The sequence below is a fragment of the Moschus berezovskii genome, chromosome 6 (assembly GCF_049115385.1).
Source record: "Moschus berezovskii isolate FMDL1 chromosome 6, NW_MosBer_1.0, whole genome shotgun sequence".
Lineage (NCBI taxonomy): Eukaryota > Metazoa > Chordata > Mammalia > Artiodactyla > Moschidae > Moschus > Moschus berezovskii.
The window spans coordinates 40928693-40954191 of NC_142465.1; the positions used below are offsets into that span (position 1 = coordinate 40928693).

Here is a 25499-nt window from a genome sequence, read left to right on the forward strand (position 1 = left end):
CACAGCTACCACATCAGAACACTCTCCAGCATTCTCCCATCCACTAGCACTTATCCTTGGGACCCAGATCTCCCAAGGATGTCAACTGTTAACATCTCTGTTAGTTCACCACCTTCCCAAGTAGCATAACACTTGGACCCAGTAAAAGACCTTCAAGAAATGATTCTAAGGTATGGGTATTAATAAAAGAGAAAAGAAACAAACGAGGGAAAACTTTTGTCAGTACTCTTTCAAATCACGTTCCTCTCCCACCCAGGACTATTCTATTTGAAAAACAAAACCTCAGCAATATGATTCTAAATGAAAAGTGATGAAGCACTCTTCACTTCAAATTTTACTAAGTATTGTTTAACTGGTTAGTTACATTTCACTCATCAGTGGAAGCAGTTTCTCTTAGTACCATTTGGCAGGGGCGTGGGGGGGTCTTTCTGCTGCAATCAATCCCATTTGATAGTTGCTTTCATAAGAAATTTCTACCATTACCTCCCATAAGTAGGAAACGAAAAGAGAAAGTGGAGGCCACTATTGACTCTGGAAAGGAAAGGGTACCTTGGCCCCTGAATGACTCATCTCTACCAAGTAAGTACAGTAAAAAGGACCCAGAAAGGGTCCTGGTTAATAATTGCTTAATTACCATGCCCTAATCTGAATTAGTTTTAGTAAGTCCTTGAGGTATCTTTTATAGTGTTTGTATCCTCTGCCCTATGGGAAGCAGAGTAGCCAGAGGATCCTAACACATTGGAAGCTGCAGCTGATGGCCCTTTAGTGCTAATGGATGCACAGCTGGCTGCACTGCAAACTAACCAAAGGCACCTAAGAAGCAGGTGTGGGGAGAAATGGCCACAGACTTGCCATTTCCAGCCTCACCTTCCTTTCCTGCTCAAAGACAGAGAAGAACATTAAAGTAACAGGAGAAGTTTTTTGGAAAGGGCTGCCAAGTTTATTTATTTATTTTTATTTTATTTATTTATTTAAGTTTTTTTTTTCAAAAACAATTTTAGGAATCTTTACTTAAAAACAACCTTATCTTAAAATGGAGTAACTTTGGTTTTACGAGCAGCAAGCAAAGTACAGAAGCAAAAATGCATTACATTAGGTCACAGTGTCTAAACTGAAATCACACTCATAATATCATTTTTCAGGATATCTGGGAAATAGTTATTTCCCAGGATGTCTGAACCATAGCTACTCTATTTTGACTTTTAATTGTTAAAAAAAAAAATCTTTTTTTTAATAGCCAAAGCAGATTTCACCATTAATGACGTCAGTGTTTTTCTAGGTATGAGAAGATGCAAGAATTGGAACTCATAAAACCTTTTTCTGAAAAGATATAACTATCTGAAGGCCTGTTCTGCAAGTTTTGTTTTGTCTTTTTATTTTTTTCAGAGCACAGAGTGCCTCATTCCTGATTTTCACCCTGAACTTCTTTCAGGGGGTGTTGAAGGTCAGCAGCTTGCAATGGTCATGATGTAATCTTTGTAGAGGCAGCTGGCAAGTACCAACTTCCAGTCAGCAGGCTCCCTTCATAGCCACATATCTGACTATGTGACACCATTTCATGGCCATTGTGTCCCGCGGTGCTGGGAAGGCTCATTCCCAGGTCTAGGGAAGTGATGGGCCACTCAGTGTGCTAAAATTGGACCAGGCCTTGCAAGTAGCAAAAGTCTCTGGACCACTGTCTTACTAGCCTCCTGGTCCAGGAAAATATTTCCTCTTGTTGCTTTTTCCCATACCCAGAGTCACATTATTACAATTATTGATCTCATATGGCACTGTCAGTTCAGCATTATATCACAGGATCAGTGAAACAAGTGACATAGAAAATAATATAGCCATAGCTAGCAGTTATTAGTAAAATAAGAATTATAAGTCAAGAACTTTCATTAGAGTTTAATAACTCTCAAACATCAAACACCCCTATGAAGAGGGGTGTTCCTTGGGGATTATTTTAATGCTATATGTCAATCATTTTCCCAGCTTACATTGCCTAATTTCACATATCAAAATCCTTGCTTTTTTCCTCCCATATTAAATGCCACTCCACGCAATGGTGCAACATTTTCTTCAATATGAACTCTGTGGTCACTCTGACTCTAAAATTATTTTACTCTACAAAGAGGAATTATGTGCTGACAATTCAAGTGTCTACAAAAATGACACTGGCATTGTGTATACACTGGTTGAGAACAAAGATGGTGATAAACATTAAATAGTATCTATCATGAGTATCAAACATGATCTTGTATCTTGAGAAGACAAAGCTTAAAACTATGGATATTCTATGTAAGTAGCATTTTGGCTAAATATATAGCATTTGTTCTCCAAAATGAAGTATGTAGCATCTTGAGAATGCAATACTAAAAATAAGTCAATCAATCACTTTGGGTAATAAATACACATATTTTTAATGTACTATAAACTATCAGGATAGTTATTATCAACTTTCAGGGTCATTTATACTATTCAGCTATTGAGATCTCAAATTAGCACAAAAGAGATTGGATCATACTCACATCATTGCATTAAATTAAGTTTTTCCTTCTGAGATAGCTGATGAAATCTGTTCCTTCATGTTCTGACATTCTTGTATCCCGAGGACTATCTTATCCACACTTTCTGAAATGTCTGAATATTTTCTATTTTGAAATTATAAAATCATATGTGTAACTCAAATACCAAGAAAAAGATTTCAAACTAGACTTAAAGCCAATAAAACAGAAAATAAACAAGCTTTTACCTTTATTAAATCCATTAAATGACAAAACACTGTTGAGTTACTTGGTATTTTATAGGTGACAGACTTCTGTTTAAATATAATCAAAGGAAAAAAATTCCTAAAATTTGTCTCCTCAAATTTCCAGATGTTTTAAGAATGCTTTATTTAGAACTTCCTGTTTAAAACTAAAACAGACCTAGGTACACAGAAGACAGCAAACTCTTAATATTTTGCATAATATAAACACAAGAAAAACAAACTTTCAACGTGTAGTTTTCTTTTGTTTCTTATCAGTCAAATCATCACTTTTTTCATCACAGCCTTTGAAAAAAGAATCGTGATTTCTATGCAGATAGATATCTTGAGGAAACCAAAGATTTATATGAAACTTTGCTTATAGTCAAGTACAGATCCATTATCCAATTTTTGTAATTCTTAAAACCAAAAGTCTCTATCTTTGCAACTGATTTACTGGCAAGACCTGACCAAATCTGAATTCTTGTTGTTGTTCAGTTGCTAAGTTGCATCTGGCTCTCAGCCACCTCATAGATTTTAATACTCCAGGCTCCTCTGTCCTCTACTATCTCCCAGAGTTTGCTCAAATTCATGTCCACTGAGTTGGTGATGCTAATTAACCACCTCATCCTCTGCTGCCCTCTTTCCCTTTTGCCTTCAACCTTTTGACTGAATTCACTTAGCAGCAAACTTAGCAGCAAAACCTAACCTGAGCTGATCTGAGGGTGTTTATAGCCTTTATACCACTTCATGTGACTACCTATACATTCAGCTACAGATATATTGATGTATTTGATGATGGAGTATTACTTCATTCCCGCAGGGCAACCTACTAAATATTAACATAAGTACAAACACTGAAATCTTAAACACATCCGGTCTCCAGGTTTGGGTAAGCAGTGGTGGGCCTGGATTAAGATAAGTGAATCCAACCTGTGCAACAGGTCAAGGTAAATTGGCTTTCACCTTTGTTCTCATTACCTGAACCTATCATGTACTGAACTTATTATCTCTAACTGGATTCTCCTAATAACTTTCTTTTTCTAATAAGATTATCCTTCCCTTAGTCAACCATCCCAGCTTTCCCAGATCCCCATACCTCACCCTTACTCTCACCGCCTCACAGCTCATTAGCTGTGGAAGCTGCAAAAGGGTCCAGTACCGCCCACTCTGCTGCCCACTATCTCAGCCCTATGCCAGACTGGCCTGAGGGAGAAGTCTCAAGCACGAGGCTCCCAAAATACTTTCCTACTCCTTTCAGTTCAGTTCAGTCACTCGGTTGTGACTCTTTGCGACCCCATGGACTGCAGCATGCCAAGCCTCCCTGTCCATCACCAACTCCCGGAGTTTACCCAAACTCATGTCCATTGAGTCGGTGATGCCATCCAACCATCTCATCCTCTGTCGTCCCCTTCTTTTCCTGTCCTCAATCTTTCCCAGCATCAGGGTCTTTTCCAATGAGTAAGCTCTTCGCATCAGGTGGCCAAAGTATCAGAGTTTCAGCTTCAGCATCAGTCCTTCCAATGAACATTCAGGACTGATTTCCTTTAGAATGGACTGGTTGGATCTCCTTTCAGTCCAAGGGACTCTCAAGAGTCTTCTCCAACACCACAATTCAAAAGTATTAATTTTTCTCCTACTCCTTTCTACGCCCCTAATCTCTCCCTCTTCAATTTCCAGTAGATTCTGCTTCAAGATTAATCCTGTCATCATCTCCCATCTTGTCTGGATACTTTCCTTGATTCAAATATTGCAGTGATAAAGTCCAAAGTCTGAGACTACCGTATAAGACAAAGAATTTAGACTCAGCCTTTCTACTGCATCTCCCGTTCTTTCCTAACACAAACTGTTCATTCCAGTCAAAATGAGTATGACCTCCTCAGCTTTCCCCCACTCTAAAAAAGAGCTAAATTGTTCTCATCTCTTTTGCCTACACCATCTACCTCATGACCTGAAATCTGTAATGAATCCTTTGCTTCACATTTGATCATTTTAAACTCACTCATGCTTCAGACTCCCTTAAATCCTACATTGGCAGCAGTTTTCTTTCCCCTTGTTGGTCCACTGTGACCTCCCTTTTTGAATTCCCACAGTTCTCACTATCTATTCTATTCATTTGATACTTGATATGCATTTCCTGTATTATCAGAGTAATTACTTTTTCATGCATACGTATCTTTAACCAGATTTTAAATTCCCTGAGAGCAGGGACCATGTCTGATATCTTATAAATGAAAAAATGAATACTCTTCTATAGCTTATAATAAAAAGGCAACACTGGCAAAGATAACATGTAAAAGACAAAAAACATTAATGCATTTATTCACTCAGATATCAAATAATACCACGTTCCAGGCATGGTTTTAGGCAATGAGGATTAAATGATAAGCAACAAAGCATTATTCTTGACCTTGTGAGGCTTATGGTATGGCCAGGAAATAAAAAATTAATAATTTATACAAATAATTGTGTATATGTATGTTTGAAAAAAGGAACTATACAGTATTAACAGGCCCAGGATCATTTTTATACACTATACCGGTCAGTTCATTCTTAGTCGACCTGCCCTTCACCCACATTGCCTGCCCTTCATCCAAATTAAAAAGAAAACTGCAACTAATAGAGAGACTCTCTGCAGACATTAGAAAACAGAAAGAAACAAAGGAATACAAATAGCAGGAGCAGTTGTTTGAGAAATAAGTCTGTCACAATCTTGATGTTTTAATATCCATCCCTAGATAAAGCTATTCAATCAGAAGGCATTAGACTGATCACTTTTGCCTTTCATAGAATCCCTTTCAGGGAATACAACATCATAGAATTGCTTTTATGCTTAAAAGTTACACTCTAAACTTTTAAGAAAGTTCGTTTTAAAACACAAGAACATGCAATCTACTTCTGTATGTGCCACCTCACCATTCAGTGTTTTCTATACGAAAAAACAAACAAAACAACTAGAAAACAAAAAAAAAACCTCTTTACTAGAATTTAGGGCAAGAGATTCCAGAATTTACTACACAGAAAAATTCCCCTATGAAATGCAATTTGCATCATTTCTGTCATTTCTGATATCTAAAACTATGTAATGTGTCACATACTGCCTTTTGTCCAGCCTCTAAGGAAGCACAAAACCTACAAGGTAGCAAAACTCACGAAATCAAAACATATTTGATTCTATGGAATAATTTTCTATTCTAAAGACATATGTGTTAAACATAAATGCTTTGTAAATCATTTCAATTCTTTTTTTGAAATAAAAATGATTTCTTGGATAAGCTCAAAAAATTAAGTTCCCCTTTTTATACGTCTTGTTGCTCAGTTGCTCAGTCGTGTCCGACTCTTTGCAACTCCATGGACTGCAGCACACCAGGCTTCCTTGTCCTTCACATCTCCCAGAGCTTGGAGCATAATAAGTCTTACCGGCAAAATAATTTTAGATTTCTCTATCCATGGATATCTCAAATGTACAATCCTATAAATGGCATTATTTAAATTCATGCTTAGTTTTTTAAACAATGGAATCATCCAAATAAATGGAAAACAGAGGCACTGGAAAAGTATAAACTGATAGTCCAATGAAATCCAGTTTTTGTAAATCCTAATATAATACCTCAACAAGATTCAGTGTTAAACCTAAAGAAATTTAACTGAAATGTATTAATTCTGATTTCACATGTGCTCTTATATTCTGCATTTGGGAAATCTGGGATTTGTGACCAGTCTAAAATCTTACAAGTTTAGTGCTAATATGTAGGAAAACCAATTCTCTCATTTTATTCCAGTCATACAGCACAGGGGAGAGGGGGATAGTTTTAAATGCATGTAATCATTTCTGTCTCTGATAAAAAGCAGTTTCCAATTTGCAAGAGTCGGTATTTTTATTTAGGACAAATCCCACTACAAACTATAAATCATAACAGGGTTTCACGTTATGAACTAAACTGCTTATAATTTTCATGTCTCATAAAAATAAGATTTATGACCAATGAACTGGATTAAATTGTGTGCTTATACAATCATTCACTCCTCCTCACACACACTTTAAAATGGCAATATTGTGTTGACCTTCTGAAATAGACTGAGGGGACTTTTCATAATAAAATAAATAAGGGAAAATTCAATAAATTAGTGAAATGAAAGGGTTAGTGACATTCTATTTAATATTTTTATTTCATTACAGAATTACAAAAAAAGAAACTGTTTACGTGATCAAACAATAATTTTGATTATTTTGTAAACCATTCCAATTTCTATAACAAAAGGGTCTGTACTTGTAGTGAACAATCCCATAGCTCCTAAGATGCGTAAACCATCATCACCATTAACACCACCTACCACAAGCTTGCATCTATAAACTGTTAAAGGTTTAAATATGGCCTTTTTTAAAAATGAATTATGTACAAAAGGGAACAAAGATGAAAACATTCAACACATTCCAAACCAATGAGGACAATGTGTATGCCTGCATTAAAATGTGGGTTCTTTTCCACAAGGCTGCATGGCTGTCAGTTCCAGAGTATCCTCCTGTACGTGCTTTGGTGTAAGTGGACACAGTGGGAGCTGGAGAGAAAACAATTTCATCCGATAGGAGGGAGTCAGAGAAAGTGTCACAGAGAACATAATACTTGAACTTGGATATGAAGGAAAAAGAGAAACTGGCCAAATTAACAAGAAGGGGACAAGCCTGATGAGCACAGGAGAGCACGCATGCAAAGGGACAGAGAATTGAGAGAAGACAGTAGGTTTGAGAACTAGCAAACAATTCCGGAGCATGTGGAAAGAGACCAGGTTAAAAGTCAAGCAGGAGCAGACAACAATGTGCTTTGAAGTTTTGATTTTTTTCTGCAGCTGATAGGAACCATTTACTCACATTAAAAAAAAATATATATATATATATATATTCTAGTAGCAAAATCCAGAATGAGTTGGAGGAGGAGCAAATGACCAATAAGAATTTGTGATTGAAGGAAGAAACAACAGCCATGGAGAAAGAAAGGAGGAGACTAGCTTGGAGTTCATTAAAAAATTAAATCAGGAGTCTAGTTATCCAGTAATTACCAAGAGTTGCTGAAGATTATTATCCCTTTTCTAATACCCCACATAATTTCATAGACTTTTAACAAGGGGAGAAAAGAAAAAAGTAACTTACCAAATAGAAGCGATAAAGCTGACTATTCTATAACATCTTATCTATTGTAATCAAAAAAAAAAAGAGGACACACTTTTCCATTATTTTAAAATAATTTGTAGTCAATAAACTACATGAAATCCAGAGTAATTTTTTTTCAGTGGTGAACTAGAACAGTAAGCAAATTAAAAAGCCATGACTAAATGTAATTTTAGTATAAGAGATATGACCACAATAGAGTAACTAAACAAAATGTGGTAATTACAAAGCCAAATTATCTGCCTATATTATTAAAACCATTACCTTCACCTACACTTTTTTTTCACCTTATGATTTTCATTCAGTCTTTTATAAATAGGCAGATAATCTGGTTACTGGATATTCTGGATAAACTGGCTATTCTGGTCTGAATTTGCATTAGTTTTCCATATTGAGCAAATTTATGGAATGGATTACAGATACATCCAGCCATTGCTTATAACTGACATCTATTGTTCTGTTTGTCCAGCACCCTTCACCCATCTTTGGAAACTGATCATCTCCTGATTATCCTTCCTCTTGACCTCTTATATCCATGTGACTAGTATCATAACACCACGCCTGTTCAATGTTCAGTGGATGGCCCAGATCATATCCAATTCCTAGTTATCCTTCGTGTCAATGACCTATCTCTCCAATTAACTTTAGCACCCACTATCTCATCTCACACGCTAGTAAAGTCATACTCAAAATTCTCCAAGCCAGGCTTCAGCAATATGTGAACCGTGAACTCTCAGATGTTCAAGCAGGTTTTAGAAAAGGCAGAGGAACCAGAGATCAAATTGCCAACATCCACTGGATCATGGAGAAAGCAAGAGAGTTCCAGAAAAACATCTATTTCTGCTTCATTGACTATGCCAAAGCCTTTGACTGTGTGGATCACAATAAACTGTGGAACATTCTGAAAGAGATGGGAATACCAGACCACCTGACCTGTCTCTTGAGAAATCTGTATGCAGGTCAGGAAGCAACAGTCAGAACTGTATATGGAACAACAGACTGGTTCCAAATAGGAAAAGGAGTATGTCAAGGCTGTATATTGTCACCTTGCTTATTTAACTTATATGCAGAGTACATCATGAGGAACGCTGGGCTGGAAGAACACAAGCTGGAATGAAGAATGCTGGGAGAAATATCAATAACCTCAGATATGCAGATGACACCACCCTTACGGCAGAAAGTGAAGAGGAACTCAAAAGCCTCTTAATGAAAGTGAAAGAGGAGAGTGAAAAGGTTGGCTTGAAAGTCAACATTCAGAAAACAAAGATCATGGCATCTGGTCCCATCACATCATGGGAAATAGGTGGGGAAACAGTGTCAGACTTTATTTTGGGGGGCTCCAAAATCACTGCGGATGCAGATTGCAGCCATGAAATTCAAAGACACTTACTCCTTGGAAGGAAAGTTATGACCAACCTTGATAGTATATTAAAAAGCAGAGACATTACTTTGCTAACAAAGGTCCATCTAATAAAGGCTATGGTTTTTCCCGTGGTCATGTATGGATGTGAGAGTTGGAATGTGAAGAAAGCTGATCACCGAAGAATCGATGCTTTTGAACTGTGGTGTTGGAGAAGACTCTTGAGAGTCCCTTGGACTGCAAGGAGATCCAACCAGTCCATTCTAAAGGAGATCAATCCTGGGTGTTCATTGGAAGGACTGATGCTAAAGCTGAAACTGCAATACTTTGGCCACCTCATGCGACGAGTTGACTGACTGGAAAAGACGCTGATGCTGGGAAGGATTGGGGGCAGGAGGAGAAGGGGACGACAGAGAATGAGATGGCTGGATGGCATCACCGACTCGATGGACATGAGTTTGAATGAACTCCGGGAGTTGCTGATGGACAGGGAGGCCTGGCATGCTGTGATTCATGGGGTCGCAAAGAGTCAGACACGACTGAGTGACTGAACTGAACTGAACTGATTGTCAGAACACACCCTAGCTGGGAATCACCACTGCAGAAGGGCTGCACTTCTGCTGCAACATGCCATCTAACCACACCCATCAGCCCTTCCCCTCCTCTGAGCAGGAGAACTGTTCATCGGTCAGGTTTTATCCACATCTGCAGGCCCCTGTCCACTCCTCCGAAACCACTGTCTTCCCCACCTCCTTTCCACATCCAGCCAGAACCCTCTGCTAAGCATATCAGTAACTCTTTCCCTAGAACTCTCCATTTGTTTTCCATCCTTTGTTTTTAATACAGCAAGCCTGAGCATTCCCCAACCACATGAATCACTCAAATTCTGTTCCAGGTGACAGAGCTCTCACAGAGAAAGCTGATCCACTATTCAGACTGCTGTCACTCAGATTTATAGTGACTAACCACCACAGCCCTCAGTTATCATCAGTAACCCTTGTCCTAGTCAGTTCACATCCACATTCTCTTTAACTGTTTCAAATGTTGACCACTTTTTGGGATAAGAATCCACCTTCCAATGAATGGGACATGGGTTTGATCCCTGGTAAGCCATGAATTTAAAAGACACTTACTCCTTGGAAGGAAAGTTATGACCAACCCAGACAGCATATTAAAAAGCAGAGACATTACTTTGCCAACAAAGATCCATTTAGTCAAGGCTATGGTTTTTCCAGTGGTCATGTATGGATGTGAGAGGTGGACTGTGAAGAAAGCAGATCACCGAAGAATTGATGCTTTTGAACTGTGGTGTTGGAGAAGACTCTTGAGAGTCCCTTGGATTGCAAGGAGATCCAAATAGTCCATCCTAGAGGAGATCAGTCCTGGGTATTCACTGGAAGGACTGATGCTAAAGCTGAAACTCCAATACTTTGGCCACCTCATGCGAAGAGTTGACTCACTGGAAAAGACTCTGATGCTGGGAGGGATTGGGGGCGGGAGGAGAAGGGGATGACAGAGAATGAGATGGCTGGATAGAATCTCCGACTCGATGCAAATGAGTTTGGGTGAACTCTGGGAGTTGGTGATGGACAGGGAGGCATGGCGTGCTGTGATTCATGGGGTCGCAAAGAGTCAGACGCAACTGAGCAACTGAACTGAACTGAACTGAAGAAAACCAAGATCCTACATGCCTCTGGGTAACTAAGCCCATGAGTGACAACTAGAGAGAAGCCCATGCGCTAAGATCTGATGCAGCCAAATAAATAAGATTTCTTTAAAAAAAAATGTTGACCAGTTTCTTAAGGCCCTTGTTCATCAATCCCTCTATGTTGATCTTAAGCTCTTCCTTCCTCATAGTGAAACAGAAATCTCCAGATGGGAGGACACTCACCTCTCCAGTCCTCTGCCTCAAATGTCCCTACTCGAGTACCAACCTTGATCTCACTCATCTCTGAGGAACCAAGTCTCTCTTACTGTCCTGAGACCACCATTTGTGCCTGGGTCCTAAGTCACAAACCAAAGAAACCTTCAGAGATACTGTCTTCCTTCTATATCTTTACCTGTGCTTCAGCCTAACTTCTTCCCCCACAATGACACGCAGATCAATTAACCTCACCTCTCAAATAAAACCACCATCACCTGAAATAACAACAAAATCTCCCCTTGGCCCCTTTTCCAGTTTTAGCTACTTCCCATTTCCTCATCAAATTTCTTGAAACCACATATTTTATAATGAATATAAAAGATGTACATTTTCTATGTTTATGTAATAGAAACAGATGGCTACAGTTTGAAGAGTAGCGATTAAGAAGAATATACATGTAACATAATGTGTATGTAGGTACATATATTTTTGTTTATTTCCTAAACCACTGCCATCTGTTTCTAACCAAACTTCTAGACTGAAAATACCCACACTAAGTTACCTATGATCTTATAAATGCTAAATTCAAGTTTCATTGCTAAATTTTCTTCCTAGTTGACCCAGGGGCATCTAAAGCTTTCTTTTCCCCCAAGTACTTACCACCTCTTTGCATTTTATACATTTGATTAGAACCTTTCTCCCTCCTGTAACATGTGTTTATGAGGGTAGATACCCTGCATTTTTTATTCAGAGTCTAGAACAGTGCCTGCCATAATAAGTAACTGATGAATTTGTTGAATAAATAGTACCTACCTCCTGGCCAAAATAGTTTGGGCCAAAGGAAGAAACCATACCCAAACTGAGTCAAGACATTCTAAGTGGATATAAACTGACCTTCAGGGTGAAAGGAGAATAAAGCAAATATGATAGAGAAGTTGAGACAAAGAACATCCTTTGTCTCGTCATCCAGATAGAATTCAAGCCTCTGTTTCCACTTATCGCAATTATCAAAACAAATTCTATCCCTGGTCTCTGTGAAATATCCCAAAATCCATATATAAAGTTAGTTTTAAACATAAACTAATTTAGTCTCTTATTCTGTTGCTTACTACCAAGAGATTCCTTACTATGATACGGGTCTCTGATTGACCAGGAGGCTCAAAATAAACATCTAAAACCAATGTTCAAAATTACAAAAACAAAAAGGAAAGAAATGAAAGTAACAAGTTAGAGTTCCCATTCTAATTCCCTGAATGAACAATAGGTGTAAAGATATGGGCAATGGTTAGCCTACTTTAATGACATGGAATCTTTCTGTTTATGATTTACAAACCCTTTATGACATCACACTTGGGTACTACTTCTGGGAAAAGAGCTATTTACAAGTCTTCCTTAAGTAAGATTTCACACACATTCATTTCAGATGTAACACCTTTTTTTTTTAAATTAAGTTTAGAACCAATTTTACCTCATGGTAATACTCCTCAGGCCATAGACAAGTATACCATTCAACAGAGAATACAGGAAGAACCAGAGCTACCACAGCACCCAGTAAATTAACGCTGGAAGGCAAATGAAATGCATTCTAAACTGGCATTTAGAAATAACAAAGCTCTATCTTGGAGAAGAGAATTTAGTAATTACCTACATTACATTTCATGGGTACTTACCAAACAAACGCTGATGGAATAGAAATTTGCCAGCTATTAGTCCTATGAGAATGGCAAGTAGCCATAGAAGCACCTTCAGAAGCCTCCAGCCAACTCCTCGAGGATATTTATTTGTTACAAATGAGAAACAGTTTCCAACAACAATAACATTGGCTTCTGTTTGGCTATGAGAAACTGGGTCCTCCGCAAATATTAAGAAGTTAAAGAAGATCACCAAGTAAGCCACGATCATGCGAGACCAGGGGTGCTGGAAATAATAACGAAAGTCTTTACCCATCCTTCAAAACTTCACTTCCACAGTTTACCTGCATGAGAAAAGATACACAGGGTTAGAGCAAACAAGTAGTCCCTCTCTTTCTGTTACCTGTTCAGATTTACAACAACTCAATAAAGAGGGATTTGGAAAAGACCAATTCCTAGTTATGGTACCAAGGCAAGTCTGAGACTGAGAATAGTAAATACTGTCCCTTCCCTGTTATCTCATCATACTTCTGATCATATGAGGACTTAGGGAAGTAAAAGAGTAGGGAGAGAGAAAGGGCTATGAGAGGGCAGAATGTGGTCTGAAATTGGGCTGATGACTCTTCCTATTTTAGATTATCATTTTTATGTTTTAATCATAAAACAGATCATTTAAAAATTAAAGACACACAGAGGTAAACTGATCACAAACTAACAAAAAATAAACATCCTCTTCTGCCCAAATCCTTCTCCTTGGAGTTAAGAGCCCTTAATAATTTTGTGCATATACTTTCAGATCTTCTTTTTTTTTTAACATTGAAAAATGTGTGCACGTGTACAGACTTTTGTAAAATTGTTCAGTCTTATTTGTCAAATAACTTCAGTACAGAATAAGTTTCTTGAAATAGCTAAGTCTATGGCAGAGTAGTTGCATGCAGAAGAACTTGGGCAACTCTGCTTGTGCGAACGGAGAAAGAAGGCAAAGATTTCACAGAGGAGGACATACTCAAATTGGAGTTTGGAGGATCGATAGAATTTTTTTCCCAGCGAAGAATGCACAGATGCTTAACCTAGGTGTATGCAAGGGCCCAGAGGCATTGCAAAATATGTAACATGCCTAAAGAGCTAGGCCCTAACACAGATGTGCACTTCAAGTACAGAAGCTTTATTAAAATGCTGACACCCAGGTCCCACCCCTAAGTCTTGCTCCACTCCTCTCTCTTTGCTCTTTGGGGGCCCCTCTGCCCATAGGAACAAAAGCCTTTCTAGGTCCTCCAGGGCTGGGACTGAATGACTAATTGATCTAATTCTGGGGTTCAGTCTTGGTGAGCCCACGGTGCTCAGACTAAGCTGTAACTCTTTTCTTATCCAGCAATGAAGCTGATTAAATTTAGGATATTAATAAAATTCTCATTTTACACGTAGCTAAAGATACAAAGATCATGTCACAAGCCTGAATTAACTTGAAGTCAATGGAAGATCTGAGAACAGGCTCCAAGGCTGCCTCCCAAGTTCCAGTCCAACATTCTGGGATGATGAATATCAATTAAGACCACAATCTAAGCTAATGGAGACCGGCTTAATTACTTAGAAAAGTTATGGAAACACACAAAAAGACTGGCAGTAAAATTTAACAACACAGACAGTCACTGTGTCTTCTATTCATAAAACCTCTAAGCAATTTCCTTCTTCATAAATACTCTGAAATATCTGTTCTTAGGGGCTGGAGCTCAGATCACTAAGGGATGGCAATTTTTTTTTTAACATGAGGCTCATCACCCAGTTACAGACCTACATTGTTCTCAGACCAAAGAATGCAGATAAAAGTAGTTAAGAACAAAGACAAACATCATGCATTTTCACAGTATTCAATATGCAAGAATGCCAAAAGGGGCCAGCTGTCAACTCAATTTCATGCAAAAATCTTTGGAAGTGTCCAAAGAACACTTTTAGAAGAAAAACACCTCACGGCCAATGAGTCCTGAAGCAGAAATATTTGCTACATGCCCATCAGAACTGGACAGGGCTGTCAGTTAAGAAGTTAGTTTCTCAGAAACCTCTCCTACCAGTGAGGAATTCTGGTGTGGTTCCCCCATCAACTCCCTTTGCCACCCATACACAAGCAAGGCAGCTGGATGTAGACGACTAAATACATATAACTCTGATTCACTTTTAAATAACTGTGTTGTGGAAAGTAGGCATATATTTTATTGTTGTTGTTTTTAACTTCAGACTCTTGCTCTGTGGGCTCTGTAATTTCCACATGTCCAAACTGAATTACAACATTCAAAAAAAATCTGGAGGTAGCTGTTCTTCTCCAATATTTATACTGTTTCAAGAGAGAACTGTAGTACTGAACAACAATCCTGCCTTAGGACAGGTCCTAACTCCCCCAGGCATGCAATGCATGCTACTACCACTCCCTTATGAATGATAAGAAAACAAAGAAGGGACTTCCCTGGTGCTCCAGTGGTTGGGAGTCCACCAGTCAATACAGGGGACGTGGGTTCAATCCTTGGTCTGGGAAGAGTCCACAATTAAGCCCATGAGCCACAGCTACTGAAGCTCATGTGCCTGGAGCCTGCACTCTGCAACAAGAGAAGCCACCACAACTAGAAGCCTGCACACTGCAATGAAGAGCAGCCCGGCTTCCCGCAACTAGAGAAAGGCTGTGCACAGCAACAAAGATCCAGTGCAGCCACTAATAAATTAATATTGTAATAATAATAAAAGAAAACAAAGGAGCAGAGCAGGTGCTGCCTATTTAATTAACAGACCCATGAGCAGGAGAGCCAGAACTTGAATCAAAAGCCATTCCTGGCCCTTGATCTCTCTAATACACCCCAACAAATCTGGAAATGTTTCCAAAAATATTTCCAATCATGTTTACAACTTAAGTCTTCATTTCCCCTAACAGACTCAGTCACTTAGACACTAACCGAGTGAATAGGATCATCTGCTCTTTTTCTTTTATGGTAAACATGTTTATGTATTCTTGCCTCATACTCCAAAGTAGAATCAATGTATCCTCAGTTCAGTTCAGTTCAGTCGCTCAGTCATGACCAACTCTTTGCGACCCCATGAATCATAGCACGCCAGGCCTCCCTGTCCATCACCAACTCCTAGAGTTCACTCAAACTCATGTCCATCGAGTCAGTGATGCCATCCAGTCATCTTATTCTCGGTCGCCCCCTTCTCTTCCCGCCCCCAATCCCTCCCAGCATCAGAGTCTTTTCCAGTGAGTCAACTCTTCACATGAGGTGGCCAAAGTACTGGAGTTTCAGCTTTAGCATCAGTCCTTCCAATGAACACCCAGGACTGATCTCCTTTAGAATGGACTGGTTAGATCTCCTTGCAGTCCAAGGGACTCTCAAGAGTCTTCTCCAGCACCATAGTTCAAAAGCATCAATTCTTCAGCGATCAGCTTTCTTCACAGTCCAACTCTCACATCCATACATGACCACGGGAAAAACCATAGCCTTGACTAGATAGACTTTTATTGGCACAGTAATGTCTCTGCTCTGTAATATGCTATCTAGGTTGGTCATAACTTTCCTTCCAAGGAGTAAGCATCTTTTAAATTTCATGGCTGTAATCAGCATCCGCAGTGATTTTGGAGCCCCAAAAAATAAAGTCTGACACTGTTTCCACTGTTTCCCCATCTATTTCCCATGAAGTGATGGGACCAGATGCCATGATCTTCGTTTTCTGAATGTTGAGCTTCAAGCCAACCTTTTCACTCTCCTCTTTCACTTTCAAGAAGAGACTTCTGAGTTCCTCTTCACTTTCTGCCATAAGGGTGGTGTCATCTGCATATCGGAGGTTATTGATATTTTTCAAAAGTAGGCCCAAAATTTCAAAACTTACATAACCTGAATAACAACAGCGCTCATCTCCACTTCCTGACTCCCTACGTGAGGTCGACAAAAGTCTGCCTAGTGATATCGGCCTGTTGTCCAGACCACCAAAACTGTGTCCCCTCCGTACTTCCCATAATGCATTCTGATGATCAGTGCAAACGTTTGGCGACTGTACCGTCAGCCCAGGACTGAGGCTGTTCAAACTGACTGTGCTCCATGGTATACACAGTCTAAAAACATTTTTTAAATTTTTAAAAATTCCAATTCTGCTTCCATATTGAGCTTTTCTCTTAAGTAAATGTGCTTTCACCTTAGCAGATCATAGTGAAACTATCTGTTTATGTATTTGTCTCCCTCCCCAGATCACAAAGTCTCCAGAGAAAGGGCTGTTTACTTTCAGGGCATAGCACAGTGCTGGCCTTATAGTGGGCAATCAATAAACTGGATAAACTGAGTGGAGCTACAAAAAAGAAGCCCCCTTGTATAAATGAGATGAGAAGGCAGAGCAACCTGCCATTCCTTCCACTAAAGAAAGAGAAGAGCAGCTGAATCCAAAGACTGCAAGAATGATGGGCCAGTAACAAGCACTGATACGCTCTCAACCCCATCCCTACAGCTACCATCCCATTTCAGCACCAGGTTCTGCACTGTTCTCATTATTACTAAGGCTAACATTTATTAAAGAGTTACCACTTCGCAGACACTATGCTAAAGGGCTTTACAAACATCTCATTCAAATTTCATAGGAACTTAATGAAGAGATACTCTATTGGAAGCAATGTTTAAACTGAGTTTAGTAGCTTGCACCAAAGAACAGAACAAGCCTACAGCAGAGCCAGGATTCAAACTCAAGCCACATGCCTTCAACAGTCTATACTACATCTTCCCCACACAGAGACATAGATTCCAAAATCTTGCCTTTTTTCATGTTGTTTAGAAAGTTCCTAATAATAAAGCCAATTGATATAAAAGATTCATAGTACTTCTAAGATAAATGAATCTATTATTACTATTCAAACTGACTTGATACCATGATTGGAAAGAACTGGGATCATGTCACTGACCAGGATTGCTCTAATTTTTTTCCTTCTCCTTTGAGCATCAGTATAAGTAGTTGAGTTGATCTGACTGTCCTTTTGCAATGCATCACTGACATTCATTCTGATTTTCCAACTCTACTTATACAGAACACTGCACCTCTGAGAACTAGACTAATTCACATTATTCAATTTCCTCTCATAATAGTAAAATCATGAGATAGATGCCACCATCAGTATCTTGGAAGCCACTGCTTTCACATAACAGCAGTGACAGGCTGAAACTTTACACCCTGCCTGATAATCCATAGGCCTCAGTCATGGTTTATACTCTAGAGGGACTGGTATTTAGTGTAGATATCAGAAATGTCATGCATTTTACTACAAGCCAGTATTTTACCTGGTGAAGTAAAGTGAAAGTGTTAGTTGCTCAGTGATGTACGACTCTTTGGATCCCATGAACTGTAACCCGCTAGGCTCCCCTGTCTATGGAATTCTCCAGGCAAGAATCCTGGAGTAGGTAGCCATTTCCTTCTCCAGGGGATTTTCTCAACCCAGGGATTGAACCTGGGTCACCTGCATTGCAGGCAGATTCTTAACCATCTGAGCCACCAGGGAAGTCCCATTTCACCTGGTACTAACAGCTAAGAATGGAAAAATGGAAAGTAGGTAATTACATGCAAGTTGGGAGGAGGAGCTCAGCAAAGGCTCAGGAAAGGACGTCTGGGACAGACGTAGAGATGCATCAGTAGTTCTGTGTGCCTGGAACACAGAGCACTTGGGGGCACCCTCAAGTAGTTAAGGATAATCTGGGGCTATTTTAAGGAAGACTACACAAAAGTAATGTTCTTTATTTTACTAATTACAGACTATAGAATCAAAGTTTTCAAAGCAGAAGAGCAGTACAATTGCTTGCAGCAGGGCTTTGAAAGATTTCTCTGCCTGCTTTGAAAATGACAAACTGGTAAGAGGCATGATGAAAACAGCAACACTAGCTAGGAGGCAGCTGCAACAGTTTACATTAGAGATAATCAAGTACTGGACCAGGAGAACATCAAAGCCCTGATAATTGTTTTAATCATTTACTTGATTGGACCAAAGCACCCTGCCTTTCTTACTTACTGGGGTTTTTCCAAATAAGTAAAAATCTCAAGGACTTCAAGAGTACAAATTTCATGTTTCCCTCAGCAGGAACCCTGGCTTGGGTGATGCTTTACGCATAATGACAAGTATGAGCAAGATGGAGTGTATCAGTTTCATTAAAAAAAAAAAAAGTATGCATTCATATGGCAAAGTACTCGATGAACTAAAAAATTATGCTATACAAAGGACATTATTACTAGCCAAGTGCCCCCAAAGTCCAGCTCTGCTAGTGCAGGTCGTAGCATCCAGTGATACCTAACCAGGTAATATGAACATCATCTGCACTGTGCAGCACTGTGCTAGGGTTAAAAAAAAAGAATTTCTCCAAATGTTTTGAAGCTCCTTGGTATTTATGTCTAAAAATTCACCTGAAACCCTCCTTAGCTCTTGTCAAAGGGCTTGTACCCTGCCAAAAGTGTGAACTTTATTTCAGCACCTTGAATCTAATTTCTTGAAAAATAATTGTTAAAAAGACTCCTTGTACTTTGTTTTTTGTGGTATGCACTTTGTGCTGCAGACAGCTGTGTTTGGGATACTTCTTGGCTGTTTTAGTACAAGACAAAGTTAAAGGTTATTTTCTTCAGTTATCTAGCTATAGTATTATATTAATGTATGTAAAGCTCTTTGCAGTTGACAGAACACTATTTATTGATACAATCATTTCATTTACTCCCTGGGAAATAATCACTTCAAAAATTGCCTATCAAAAGGGCAGACAGAGCTTTAAGTTATTTAATACTATTTCCTTAAAAGATAAATAACAACAGCCTATGTTTATATCACATTTTACCTCTTAGTGTTTTTATTGGGTGAAATCACATCATTAGAATGACTTTACACAAATGATCAAAAACATCAGGAAGGCAGAACAAATGGTGATGGGAGAAGTATGGTCCATTTCTACCTGACCTGCTACTCACGAGCTCTGTGACCTTGAGCAAATCCCTAACCACTCTGAGATTCCACTTCTTCACCAGCAGAATCCTAATGAAAATACTTTCCTCATAGGGCGGTAGTGGAGACTAAAAGAGATTTCATTTGTAAGTGCCTGGTCACTTTCAGACACTTCCTTACCTGAGGACCACTATTAAAATGCAAGTGACTCCTGGTAATTCCCACTAAACATGAGCATGGAAATAACATCAACTCTATATTACATTTACTGAGTGGTTTTTATATGCTATTCTCAGTGTCTCGGGATTTAACTGTAACAACACAAAGGATGAATATCATCCTATTTTACAAACATTGAAAATGAGGCTCAGAAAGCTCAAGCTACTTGTCCAAAATCATATACAAAAAGTGGTGAAGTCCAGATTTGCTAATTCCATACTAATTCCATAATTTCATCATTCATTTGTTCACTATTCACATGTTTACTGTTGCATATTTGTGCCAAGCACTGACCTACGCATGAAGGTTACAAACAACACCCCTGTTGCCTTGAACCTTAGGATCTAGATTGAGAGAAAAAGACATTAAACAGAGAAAAATGAAACAGACTATTTTAGAAAGTTATAAGTTGATGGAGAAAAGGAAAAGTTAACATGGGGTGTCAAGGAAGTTAAGAAGGTCTCACTATAAGGTGACAATTGCAGGCGTGAAAGAAGGAAGTCAAGCAAGCAGACATCTGAGGAAAGAATGATCCAGACAAAGAGAAAAGCCTGTGCTGCACGTGATTTAAGGAAAAGCCAGGAGGCTACTGTGACTGGATAGCATGTGGGTGCAAGGGAGTATGGAAGGACTAGAGATCTGGGAGGCAGTATCACGATCAGGCCTTGAGGCCATCCTACCACATGGGCTTCACTCTGCAAATGGGGGACGGAAGAGTGACGCAATCTGACCACTCTGCCTGATACTTGGAAATGTACCAGATTCTGGATACATTTAAAAAAGAAGAGATGACAAGATGTACTGATGGACCGGATGTGGACATGGCCTGACAAACCCCAGAATGGATTTGCCATTTCCTGAGATGGGGAATGCATTTCCTGAGATGAATACCTCTGGAGCAGATATAGGCAACATAATAACTAACATTTTGGAGTGCTTTTTATATTTGGGGCTCTTGGCAAGTACTTTTCATGCATTATCTCAATCAGCCCTTAGACCTAACCTTTGGATTTACCAGTGAAGAAACAGAGTTTTTAAAAGGTTATCTGCCCAAGGTCATACAGCTACCAACTGGGGGAAGCAGGCAGAACCACCTCTTTATGACCCCAAAGTCAATACTCTTAATTATTGTGTATTCCCTACACTGTAAAGGATAACCTAAAAAGTTCCAGTAGGAAGAAAACAAGGGTAAGAACAAGGTGGTGACTTACACCTACAGGGCACTCAAAAAATCTTTGCTGATGGATGAATTAGTGAAAGAGTAAATGTGGAGATGACAGTTGGGTAACAGACTTGTGTGAGGGAAAAAAAGCACTTAAGATTCTATACCAGATAGAGCAGACTCTTGATAATGGGATATCCAAGTCTGTAAAAAGAGAAATGGCAGAAGGTGAGAAAACCAAATATATATATTTGCCTGGACCAGTCCTGAGGTAAGAATAGGTCTTAGTTTACTATTTGAATTTTAAATGAAAAGGCAAGCAAGAGGAAATGACATAGTATTTTACATAATGTGGGAGAAGGCAATGGCAACCCACTCCAGTACTCTTGCCTGGAAAATCCCATGGGTGGAGGAGCCTGGCAGGCTGTAGTCCATGGGGTCGCGAAGAGTCGGACACGACTGAGCAACTTCACTTTCACTTTCACTTTACATAATGCAAGTGCTTAATACAAGTTTTAAAAATACAAATAGCAATAATAACAGAAGTAAACTTGGAACCTCTCATTTTTTAGTCCAATACAAGAGACCACACAGCCTTTTAAATAAAAAGCAACCTTTTAAGTCAATCAATGAAACCACTATAAGTGGTTTTGCACAGATATCAGGTCTGTACTTGTGGTACCCTAGCTAATTTAGAGGATCACATCCATAAATCACTTCCTAGACTTTCTCTTCACATTGTTCCAATCTTTAAATTACCTTTTTTCCTTGTTATTACCCTCCAGTCTTTGGGATAAGAAAGCACTGAACCAATGCAAGTTTTTAAAATAGAAAACCTGAAAGCAGAGCAGGTCTGGGGTTCCCTCTAAACATGACATTAGCCAACTTTCCCATCAAAACGGCCTTTTCATGTCCTAAGTCGAAAAATAATCAACAATTAATTCTTTTAAAATATTTAGACTTTGTCTTCAATGGCATGTATTGATAAAGAATTGTCATGATCATATTCCAGACACAACACCAAAAAAAGTAAGAGTTAATGAATAAAATAAAATTTACTCATATCTGAAATTGCTTTTTAACTGACTGACAATTTGAAGAAGCAAATTAAATACAATAAACAAGTACTGGTTTCTGAATACTTGTATTCAGAAGTATTCCACTCAGATGAAAGTGGAGTGGGGTGAGAATAAGTATCTGAGTCAAAATGTCAAAATCCATAATTACCTTTAAAGTACAAAGATTGGGAAAGGAAGAATAGAGAGTATAAACATGACAAAAATTCAGTGTTTTACAACAGAAATAGCTCTTACTCTAGTACTCTTTATATTCAACAAACTGGAAGAACTTTTTTCTGAAGACAAAACAAAACCCTGAAATCTTCCTAGAAGTCCTTCTCTGGATTTCAAACAACGTATCATTTAAAACTAGAGGGAAAACACATTCATTCAATGTACTTTAACTCAAAAAACACTTCGCCGATCATGAGACTTCTATCTACACATAAATTCTAAAACAAGCATGTGATGTTTACTAGCATCCCTCTCATACGCGCACACTCGCTTATTGTTCCACGGGGGTAGAACGAACAAGGGAGCCAAAGCGTACCCACATGGGTCAAACACACTTGTGGGCCTCTGGCATTTTCCAAAGTAGGAATAGATAAATTAGCTTTATTAATCATGATGAAGGTAGTAAACAATCAAAGTGCTCAAGTTTTGTGCGGTCTGGGGGGTTTTAAGAACAGTCCTGAACTACAACCTGTTAATATAATTAACGCACAATACTGGGGCTTTCACTATGTTCGCATCCTAGGAATCACTGAAGCGAGGAAAGTTCGCCGACCATCCTGGTGACGTCCCTCACCCCCGGAGCCCAGGAGTTTGCGGGTACCCCCGCCCCGGCCCTCCGCCGAGCCGCCTCCGCCCTTTCTCAGGAGGGCACCTGCGCGCTCCCTCCCGGCCGCTTCGTCGACCCCTCGCGCGCCAGCCCCGGGCAGGAGGGCGAGCAGGCGCGGGGCGGCCGGCTGGGGGCCGCGGCCGGGGCCGCAGTCGCGCGCGGGGACGAGGAGGCGGCGCGGCTGCGGGCGGCCGGGCCGGGAGGGCTTCGCCGCGGCGGGACCGAGAGGCGGGGTAGGCGCGCCGGGCGCCCGGGCCGCGTACTCACCGAGGGGCCGCGCGGACTCTGGGCGTCCGCACCCGGGAGACCCGCTGGAGCGAAGCCCTCTGCCGCGCGCGCGGCCTCTCTGGGAAGCGCGGCGAGACGGGCCAGCGGCGTCGCTGCCGCGGCTGCTGTCACCGAGCTATAAATACTGGCTCGGCCCACACCCGCCGCCGCCTACGCCGGGCGCCCTCCGCAAAGTCCGCGGGCCGCGGGCCGGGCAGCGAGAGCGGCAGCGCGAGGGCGACGGCGCCGCGCCGTGACCGCGCCGGCTCCAGCTGTGCGGCAGCCTCCGCAGCTGGAGGCACGGCCTCCGCCGCCCCCGCCCCGCCCTCCCCTTCCCGCTCCCGCGCCGCGGGCCGAGCCGCCCGGCCGGGCCCGCCTCTGCAGAGCGCGCGGCGGCGAGCGGGGGCCGGCTTTGGTACCCAGAGCAGTGGGGGTGGCGGCCGGGGGCGGCCGCGCTCCAGCCTATCCTGTCAGCAGCAGTCCCTTCCCGGGGGAATCGGAGATTTCTTATAAAACCCACCATCCTGCGGGGAACCAATGAGGTTCCCAGGTGGAACGTCCTCTTAAGAGCTGCAAACTTTCTAATGCAGTCAGGTCACAGGGCATCCTTTCTGCTTTTGTCTATTGGTGTGGAGGAGTGGGCATGGGGAGAGAGAGACCGCGAGGATGTGAGAAAGTCTTAAACTTACTTTCCAGCTCGTCTGATTTCTCTCTCTTGCTCTCTCTCTCTCTTACACACACGCTAATATATTCACACATGTATACACATGTTTATAAGCACACATTCATACACACATATAAATGAACAGATAAATGTACACATGCATACATATATATTCATATATACACATATAAATGCATAGGCACATTTACACACACATGTATACAGAAGCGCACACAAGCACAATTTTTAACGTTTTTGCAGCCTGAAGCTCAGAAAATTAACATTCTGTGGTGCTTAAATGATTCACTTGCAGCATGCAGGAGGAAGATCCTTTGACCACATCTGACCGGTTCCATTTTTCTTGATGTACTATCTTTTCTACCATATGTATGTGTGGCCTTTGTTTCTTTCCCTACCCAATAACAACTGCTACATCTGTTTACAGGTTGCTTATAATGTATTAAAAGCTGCTGTCAGGGATACTGATATTCCATGCTAATGGCAGTGATCACTAGTTTGTCTAGTCAAATGGAAGATGGGACAGTTTATAGCTACTTCCCGGAGAAGGCAATGGCAACCCACTCCAGTACTCTTGGCTGGAAAATCCCATGGATGGAGGAGCCTGGTAGGCTGCAGTCCATGGGGTCACGAAGAGTCGGACAAGATTGAGCGACTTCACTTTCACTTTTCACTTTCATGCATTGGAGAAGGAAATGGCAACCCACTCCAGTGTTCTTGCCTGGAGAGTCCCAGGGATGGCGGAGCCTGGTGGGCTGCCATCTGTGGGGTCGCACAGAGTTGGACACAACTGAAGCAGCTTAGCAGCAGCAGTAACATAGCTACTTCCAGTAGCAAACTTGGAGAAGGCAATGGCAACCCACTCCAGTACTCTTTCCCGGAAAACCCCATGGACGGAGCAGCCTGGTAGGCTGCAGTCCATGGAGTCTCTAAGAGTCAGACATGACTGAGCAACATCACTTTCACTTTTCACTTTCCTGCATTGGAGAAGGAAATGGCAACCCACTCCAGTGTTCTTGCCTGGAGAATCCCAGGGACAGGGGAGCCTGTTGGGCTGCCATCTCTGGGGTCGCACAGAGTCGGACACGACTGAAGCGACTTAGCAGTAGCAGCAGCCTCTCTCCTGGACTATCAGCATGATTCAGGAATGGACTGGGCAGCAAGAGGGAGAGCTGAGATGTCAGCAGATTTTGAAATGGGATAGAGAGAGCCATTCCCAAGTCCTGCAGTGTAGCCAGTGTACACAGGGTTCACTGGGCATCCACTGGCATACTTCTCACTGTTTGACATTTGTTCTGCTTCTAAGAATGACCACATAAATCCCCGCTGTAGTCAGTTTATGATCATCTTATTGAACTCTCAACATAGTGAAGCTTTCACAAGTTTCCCCAGGAAGAGCTGTTTCCTATGCTTGCACTTTGTACATTTTACTGTGACATTTTTTACATGTGCTGTACATTTTTATGTCTTTTCCTCCCCCATTAAGCTATAAATGCTTTTGAGGGCAGAGACTAAATCTTACCATTACATCCTCAATACTGAACATACTGAGTTATGGTAATGGCTCAATAAATAGCAGATTA

The 25499-nt window shown here is 40.7% G+C and overlaps 1 protein-coding gene across 2 annotated transcripts in view; it reads right to left on the reverse strand.

The window, feature by feature from the left end:
* Window positions 1-23531, reverse strand: part of TMEM117 (transmembrane protein 117) — a 660208-nt gene extending 636677 nt beyond the window's left edge. Inside the window, exons 1-2 of one of the 2 annotated variants that reach the window (XM_055394055.2) lie at window positions 23235-23531; window positions 12793-13097 (exon numbers count right to left, since the gene is read on the reverse strand). In XM_055394055.2, the coding sequence (XP_055250030.1) occupies window positions 12793-13069 (277 nt within the window). In that variant the 5' untranslated portion in view covers window positions 13070-13097; window positions 23235-23531. Of the gene's footprint in view, window positions 1-12792; window positions 13098-23234 lie in introns of those variants that run through there. The other variant, XM_088836963.1, reaches the window with a different exon arrangement.
* Between the last annotated feature and the right edge of the window lie 1968 nt (window positions 23532-25499).